General features: G+C 54.2%; 1 protein-coding gene across 2 annotated transcripts in view; it reads left to right on the top strand.

Annotated features, from left to right (window-relative positions):
- The window catches only part of NTNG2 (netrin G2), a 46,025-nt gene extending 38,370 nt beyond the window's left edge, over positions 1 to 7,655 (top strand). The window contains exons 8-13 of one of the 2 annotated variants that reach the window (XM_057371583.1): positions 2,416 to 2,463; positions 3,156 to 3,221; positions 3,725 to 3,799; positions 5,308 to 5,475; positions 6,126 to 6,260; positions 6,586 to 7,655. In XM_057371583.1, coding sequence (XP_057227566.1) covers positions 2,416 to 2,463; positions 3,156 to 3,221; positions 3,725 to 3,799; positions 5,308 to 5,475; positions 6,126 to 6,260; positions 6,586 to 6,809 — 716 coding nt within the window. In that variant the 3' untranslated portion in view covers positions 6,810 to 7,655. The remainder of the gene's footprint in view (positions 1 to 2,415; positions 2,464 to 3,155; positions 3,222 to 3,724; positions 3,800 to 5,307; positions 5,476 to 6,125; positions 6,261 to 6,585) is intronic. The other variant, XM_057371582.1, reaches the window with a different exon arrangement.
- The last annotated feature ends 771 nt before the right edge of the window (positions 7,656 to 8,426 follow it).

Here is an 8,426-nt window from a genome sequence, read left to right as displayed (position 1 = left end):
TTTTTTTTCTTTTCTTTTTCTTTTTTTCTCCCGGCTTCAATTTTCCTCCCTCTGGTTCATGGCAGTTCCAGCAGAATTTTCACCTCTGGGAAAAGCAGGAGCCCTGCTGGGTGGTGATGAACTCCAACAGAAAGTGAGCTCCTGGCATTGGGGAGGTCCTGCAGGAAGGGGATCCTGTGTTTCTGTTTTGAGAAGGACTTTTCAGGGTTCTCCCCCATTCCTCCAATGGTTTTTGCCATGAAGTGTGACTTTCTGGTTGAATTTATTCCARTTCCTCAGAAACCCACCAAGAGCAGCAATTTCCATCAGAGCCACCCATCGTTTCCCATTTTTATGAAGTGGGTCCGGGGCAAAATGCATCTCTCTCCCCTTTCCRAAATGTAAAACTGTCCATGATGGCCCAGAGCTACAAAGGGAAAGGTTCTCAGGATAATGAGCATTAATAATTTTCTTGGCTCTGTAAATGTGATTGAGTGGAGGTGTATGTGAATGACTAAAAAGCAAAATGCCTCCAGGGCTGTTTTTTATTGTGACTCTAATTAAACCCTTGCCAATTTGCACAGGGATTTTTTTCATATTCTCTTTAACACTGTATTAATATCAATTGGTTTCCACTTTCCAGCTGAAAAGGACAATGTCTATCACCTTCTCTTAGCRCTTGTCATTAAAAAAATAATCTTTTTTTTTTTTCATTTTTATTCTKTWTTGTTTATCATCCCCTTGACGAGGCTGGGAAATCACATTTCTCTCCTACTCGGGTTTGTCCTTTGAAACTTGGCAAGGATCAAGAGATTTTTTTTTTTTTTCCTCCTCCTCCTTATGTTACCCAACTGGAGCTTGAAATTAATAATATGGCTTTTAAAATTTTTAGTCCCTGGTTTGTTTTCTAGCAAACCTGAAGATTGTTACCAATATTGAGGAGCCAGGGAGGGGGGATGGAGCCACTGGGGGTGACGGTTTGCAGGGAAACCAAACAAGTGAGGTATAAAATTTCTTGCTGGTTGAACTTCTCTACGGTGATTGGAAATTCTTCAATTTGTGTTTGGAATTTGGGATTGGGAACCAGGGCTTGGTGCCTCCATCCCAGGACACCTGGGCTGTTTCTCAGCTGTTATTTCAGAGCAGAGGATGCAGGTCCTGATGGAAACAGAGCAAAGCCCTGTGTGCTGAGCTGGGCTGAGCACTGACAGCTCACCCCACGCTGCCCCTCACAATCCAAGGGCTCCCCAGCCCCTCTGRTGCCCAAAAACCCCAGTGGCACAGGGCTGGGTGCTGGGTTTGGGGCTCTGATTCCCRTGGGAATGCTGCAGGGCTCCTGGTGGGGTTCCAGCTCCTCCAGTAACACAATTTTCCCTTCGATCGCTGCAAGACTACCCCGGCTTGTCGGCGGCTGCCCCRCTGCAGGTGGGCTCTCCCCCRGCCAAGGAGCCAGGTAGGAGCCACRTGGCTGAGCTGSGTCCTGCCAGCTTTAGTTTCTAGCTCTAAGTCTGTGCTTTCCATGCCTCTCTCCTCCTCTTCCTGCTGGGGAAAAGCTCAGGGCTTGTCTGTGCCCTGCTCCCAGCTGGGAATCCGGTGAGGCTGCACTGAGCCTCGGGGTTTGGCCAGGTCCATGAAGGATGGTGAGCAGTGGAAGGGATCACTGGCAGCTTGCTGCTGGGGTGAACGGGGAGGATCATGGAAATCCTGCCACTTCCTGGGAGCRGAGCTGTTTGTAGAGCACAGAATCTCCCTGCAGTGGATAGACCTGTGTCCTTTAGAGCAGAGATCCCTCCAAAGCATCTCCTTGTGACTGCCTCAGCTGCTCCAGTTGGGAGCCTCGGCAGGTTCCTCRCTGGCAGCTGAGGGTGAAGTTTCTCCTGCTCAGGTGCCACCTCAGACRTGCTCAGGCAGTTCAGYCCCCGTTCCCCACCYGAGATTCCTGTAGCTCGCTCCMGCTSTAGCSTTTAGCATCCCTCCCTGCAGATCACAGTGTCCTGGGCTCTCTGGCCTCTTGGCCTTTGGTGCAGTGACCAGGGACAGGGCTACACCGAGGCCATGGAGCCAGCGGTGGTGACAGTCTGTGCTGACCAGGAGGGGCTGTGAGCCCTGACACTGTCCCACAGATTTGGCCTCTCTCCATGCCTGGGCACTGTCAGGACCATGTGCCAACGCTCAGCCAGCGGGCAGCTCCCACACCTTCCCCTTGGGAATCCTTTCCCTGCCTCTCTTCACTCTTAGAGACGCTGATTTTCAGGAGACTTTGTCTCATTCCTGCTTCAGCACATCCTCAGCCCGATGCGGCTCTGCCAACCCAGCCTAGACAGCTGCCTAGAGCTCCCCGTGTCCCTTTGTCACCTTCCTAAGCACACCAGRAGGGTCTGTTTTAAATCTGCCGTTCTCTCTGATGCCACCCGTGGTGACACCCAAACACAGCAGCRCTCGGACGGAAACTGAAGCCACCAGAGCCTCCCGAGAACATGCGAGGTAAGGCCAGGCCTGTCCCCAAAGCTGGGACAGGGCAGGTTTGTCCCTCATGCCCCAGGCCAGGACAGCCACCTGTCCTCAGCACAACCCAATCTYCTGCTCAGAGGGTCCATCTTGGCTCAGTTTTGCTCATCCAGCCCCATGGACTTTTTTTTGGAGATGTTTGGGGCCAGGGAAAGCCATGGAGACCAGCAGGGCCCAGTACCATGGCAGCCTCAGGGATGGTGCTGGAAGCAGCAACGGGCAGGTTCTGACCATGGCTGAGTCCATGGGGAGCACGGCCACCTCCTGCCATCACTGTCCTGTGAGGATGTCACCGAGATGGCAGTGGATGTCACTGGAGCTGGCAGTGGATGTCACTGGAGCTGGCAGTGCCCACCCAGGGCTTGCAAGGGCTTGAGCTCCACAAAAAACAGGGGAACCCAAACCCCCTGTGGGACCTCAGTGCTCAACCTTGCCCCTCACTGGGCTCCCCAAACACAAAACCTCCCAAGGCCATTTTACCCCCAGTGCTGGGTCATTCTGCGTGGGACGGGGGTCTGGCTGGCAGCACAACCCCCAGAGACCCYCATCCAGCTGGGACAGCCCTTTTCCCTGAGAAAACATGGAAAACATGATAAACATGGCCCTGGCTGGCCCTGGGAGCCCTCTCCCCAGCACAGCTCTCAGACCTGTTCTATCCTCCGGCGTAGCGGCTCCGAAGAGCAAACCAGGGCGCACAGCACACTCTGCAGGCAAGAAGTACGGCAAGAAGAMAGGTACGAGCTGCTGGGGAYGGGCCRGGCTGGGGCAGCACCTGCTCTGCASGACCCTGTAGAACCCCTGCCAGATGCCACCTCCCTAGCACTTGCCCTCCTCGTGGATTTTTGGGTGCCAGCTGGTGTGACCTCCGTCAGCCGGAGCCCATGGCCAGTAGATGTGGTTTGTAAGTTGTAGATCCTTATCCCAAACAACCCARACCATGCCACCAACATCTCACAAAGGGGCATGTGTGAGTAGCTCCTCCCAGCTCTGCAATAGCGTTGTTTGTTGAGTTTTTAGTGCGTTGAGTTTTTAGTGCATTGAGTATTTCRTGTATTGAGTTTTTTGTGCAGTAAACTTYGAGGAGGGGAGRGAAAGAGGAGGAATGCAGYAGCTCCCAGCTGTCTGGTGCAGAAATAGATGCCAGCAGTGCTCTTGGCTTGGCATTGTTCTCGTGGCAGGGGAGGGTGAGAGGTGGTGCTAAACAGGGAGGAAAAGCCTGACTCTGATTTTTCTCAAGCRTCCTCAAAGAGCTCAAAACTCATCCGGCTCAAACCAAACTCTGGCCCCGTGGCTCCCATTGAAAGCTACAGAGGTAAGCGGAGGGAAGACAGCGCTGCAGGGCTCCCTGGCTTAGCTCAGGGGATGAGATCCTGCAGGCTCGGATGTGGGGAAGGTGGGGAGGGTCTGTTTGAGCTGTTACCTGGGTGTAGCAGTGCTTCCCTTGTCTGAAACAACACTTGGGAGTTGCAGCAGCCAGAATTTGMGCTGGAATTCTTTGGACAGCGGTTGATGAGGCAGAAGTTCTTTCACAGKGGGTTGAGATTACAAGAGACTCTCAGCTCCTCCTCAGGCAGCTGTGAACCGAGGGGAAACCTCTGCCCTGCTCCATCTTCCCTGGTCATTGTGTCACTCATCACATCTCCTCCTGCAGCCGCATGTGCATGCCAGCCCACRCCCTCCCTGCCACCCTCTGCCATCCCTCAATGTTTCATGTTCTGCTTGGAACAAAGCCCCAGCTCCCAGCCTCCCTCCTCCCTCTGAAGGCTGGGAAAGCTCAGACCTGGCTCAGACTGTTTCTGCTCACATCATCATCCCCTGCCCTCGATGGCTGGGAACCTCCTGGCCAGGCCAGCTGGGCCACAAGGCGCCTCCTTTCCTCCTGAGCTGCACATCTCAGCACATAAACACATACAGAAAAAAACTCCCTGTGAGATCCAGCACCTGGATCTGACCCTGCAAAGCTGTCACCATCCCAAAGGTGACACCACGGTAATGAAAAACAAACACAGGAATAATCCAGTAATAATCCAATCCCCTGTCTTTAAACTCACCCACAGCTGGGAGAGGTCAGCCCTGGGGACAGGGGTACTTGGCCAAGTGATGGTGGCATCTCCCACCCCAGTAGCAGCCTTTACAGACTGTGCTGTGCCAGGCAAGCCCTGGCTCAAACCTTCACACACATGTCCACCAGCTGTTGAAAGATCCCACACGGGCCACACTGCCTTCCATAGCCTTATTTTAGACATTTAACCTTCACAAAAGGAAGGTAAAACAGGAAGGCACCTGCTGAGAAGGGACACCGAGGGGACAGAGCCAGAGGGGCTGTGAGGTTTCACTGGACACGCAGCAGCTTTGTCTCCACCTGAGCACCCTGTGCCAGCTCCATCCCATGGGACAGTCCCCCCTGTCCCCCAGCCAGGGCTCTGCAACCCAGCCCAGCTTCTCACAGGTCCTACAGCCACCCAAGAGCCAAACCCAGGCACGGAGCTCTGCTCATTAAACAGGGAGCTCTGTAATTAATACCTGACTCCCTCCACTGCCTGCTCCCGTGATTATGCAGCTCCTGGAAGAAACCACGTCCCGGGAATGCAGGGCTGGCTCCTGCCTGTCCCCCCGCGGGGACAGRGACCCTGATCCTGCTCTGCTCTCTTGAGTGATGATTTCCAGCCTGATCCACCCTGCCCAGCCCAACCCAAGCAGGACCCTCTGGTGGCTCCTCTCCCTCTCCCAGCGAGGGAAGGCACTCCTGGCCCTCTGTGTCCCCACTGTGTCCCCACTGTGTCCCCACTGTGTCCCCACTGTGTCCCCTCTGCTCCGCAGACTGCGAGTGCTACGGCCACTCCAACCGCTGCAGCTACATCGACTTCCTGAACGTGGTGACCTGCGTGAGCTGCAAGCACAACACGAGGGGCCAGCACTGCCAGCACTGCCGCCTGGGCTTCTACCGCAACAGCTCTGCCGAGCTGGACGATGAGAATGTCTGCATAGGTGAGCCTGGGGACAGCGCCTCRGGGCTCCGCACTYCGCTGGGCTTCGTTCAGCCCTTCCCGAGCGGTGCTGGGCTTACCTGTGTGCCCAGCAAGGATGGCAGCTGGAGCAGTTTCCCCTGAAAATAAAGCCTGAATAATGTCTTAGAATCACAGGACGGTTTGGGTTGGAAATGATCTTGTTCCAGTCCCTCCCATGGCAGGGACACCACACAGTGTTCCAGGGTGCTCCAAGCCCAGTTCAGCCTGGCCTTGGGCACCTCCAGGGATCCAGGGGTTCTTAGAATCACAGGACAGTTTGGGTTGGAAATGATCTTGTTCCAGCCCCTCCCATGGCAGGGACACTGGGGTGTCCAGCCCCAATGTCCAGCCTGGCCTTGGGCACCTCCAGGGATCCAGGGGCAGCCACAGTTTGTCTATGCCAGGGCCTCGCCACCCTCACAGTAAAAAAAACCCGTTCTGACTGGATTCAGAAGCATTGCTCAGCTCCAAACAGGGGTGGCCTTTCCACCCATGGCTGTTTACAGCGTCAGGGTCTCTCAGGCCGCTGTGTGCTCCCAGCTCTCTTCCACAGCACAAATCCATAACGTTCCACAGCCCCTCCCTGAGGGAACTGCATGCACTGACCTGCCTGTCTCTGAATGCCTCCAGAATGTAACTGCAACCAGATCGGCTCCCTGCACGACCGCTGCAACGAGACCGGCTACTGTGAGTGCAAGGAAGGTGCCACGGGGCCCAAATGCGAYGATTGCTTGCCCAACTACTACTGGAGACAGGGCTGCTTCCGTGAGTACCGTCTGCAGGGCATGGGGAGGTGTGAGGGGGCACAGAAAGGAGCGGTATCTTCAGCAGTGCTGGCTCAGTGCCCTGTGATGCTCAGGGTACAGGGTGAGCAGATTCCGGCCTTTCCTCCCGAATCTAAAATGATTTTGTAGCTTTGCCTGTGGAGTTTGCACGCCTCTACAGCATTCTGCTGGCCATGGAACTCCTCTAGCACTGGGAGGGATGGATAATTTAACACCAGGCGCTCAAAAGCTTCCAGTTCCTGCTGCAACCAAGGGGTTTGACACCCTCTGGGATAACACCCATATCTCTGCCTCTCTCCCCGCAGCCAATGTGTGCGATGACGAGCTCCTGCTCTGCCAGAACGGCGGCACCTGCTACCAGAACCAGCGCTGCATCTGCCCCGTGGGCTTCAAGGGSGTCCTGTGCCAGCAGTCCAGGTGTGAAGTGGACAAAAAGGACTGTGACGGTGCTGCCGGTGCCGGTGGCAGCCTGGGCACCGTGGCCATGGGGGTGCTGGCCCTGCAGCTGCGTGCCTGGGTGGACCTGTGAGGCACAGAGGGAGCCCAGCCCGGGCGCGTCACCCGAGGGACCTGGGGACATTGAGGTGACGGGTGGCTGTCCCCACCGCCTCCTCCGCCTTCCTTCACGCTAGGACTTGCACAGCCTCTTTCRGTCCACTTTCCAAGCAGAGAGGTACGCAGGGGCTGCCCACGGAGCCAGCCGGGTGTCCCAGCACCGAGCAGGGGCCGGGCGGTGACACGGGGACCTGTGCCAGGACACGGCCTGTCCGTCCGTCCGTCCATCCGTCCAGGGACTCCGTCAGGGAGTCGGGCCCTGGGCAAACGGTGCCGCGATCCAAGGGAGTTTTTTTTATTACTCTATTTACTTTGGTATAGGCTGGGGTGTTCTTTTTATTTTCCCTCCTCTTAGCGACCTGTTTTGGAAGATGTCATGACATCTCAGTGTCCCACCACGCGACAGGCAGRGCAGGGGAGGGAGGGGAGAGGGGACTCCGGCCCATCCCTGCTGCATTGTCCCACATCCCACCATGGGCCTGGCCACGCACATACCGTTGCCTACGACTGTAGTTGCTGCATTGATTTTGTATTTTCATGGCTGGGTTTTGTTTCCTTGCACTTAGGGAGAGCACAGGGGCCGTGAGGCGTTTGGAASGCGAGGAGTGCAGTGTCTTACCCACACACGTCCGTATGGTGTACGGGTCAAATACTTCTTTTGGTAGAGACTTATTTTTGTTTGGATTAAATGTTATAACAGAACCACAACCTAAAGGGACATTTTGCCATGAGCATTTGATTCCGGTGTATCCTCCTCCAGTAAAGCAACTATTAATGGCTGCTTGATCACCACGTTTTCCTTTTTGTGTGCACAGTTAATTACAGGTAAAGACTTATTTTTGGATTCATGATGTCCTCTTGTGTTTTCTGAGCCACAACCAAGGTGCACCACATGGTGAGGGAGAGGGGAGGGAGAGAGAGAGKTTGCCTCATCACCGAGAGCTGTTAATTATTTCTCCTAATTACTTTGCTGAGCCTAGGTTAGACTGCTAACTGTAGACAATGAACAAAGTCTGAGTGATGTATTAAGCACTGGTCTGGTGTGGAAAGGCCATTTCCCAACRAGCCTGCAGCAGGAAAAGGCTGGCTGGTCCAGGGATGCTTCTCCTCAGCTGCCCCAACCCCACTGCAGCCCCCCACACCTACAGCTGGTGCCATGACGCACCTTTGCAGAAAATGTATTTTAAAGYAGCAATATTGAGCTCACAGGGATTATATTAACTCATTAAAGCTCATCAACGTGCTCCTGTCTGAGGAGGCATTTAYAGTCAAGCACATAAATGAAGGCAAGAGAAACCAGAGACAAGAGAAGAGGTATTTTCTGGCTGCAATAGACCTAAAATCCTTGTATATTACCATTTTTACAAGTAATAGCAAAGACTGTAACAAGATCAAGATCTCTAATGGCACTTCAGGAGGGTGAAGCAACATTCTCCTTTCCCTGTATTGGTGTTTYTCTCTAGAATATTAGATTAAGCAACAGAAAATTTACTACTTCATAAAGGCAGACAAACTCTGCACCCAGCAGATTCCCTGCAAACACACACTTTTATTGCAGGAACGTGCCAAGCACCAAATTCCTGCAGAAAAT

The sequence above is a fragment of the Malurus melanocephalus genome, unplaced genomic scaffold, assembly GCF_030028575.1.
Source record: "Malurus melanocephalus ecotype Western Australia unplaced genomic scaffold, MMel_1.1 scaffold_149, whole genome shotgun sequence".
In the NCBI taxonomy this organism is placed as follows: domain Eukaryota; kingdom Metazoa; phylum Chordata; class Aves; order Passeriformes; family Maluridae; genus Malurus; species Malurus melanocephalus.
Note: the sequence above shows the minus strand (reverse complement) of the source record. Positions and strands in the feature narration are given on the sequence as shown.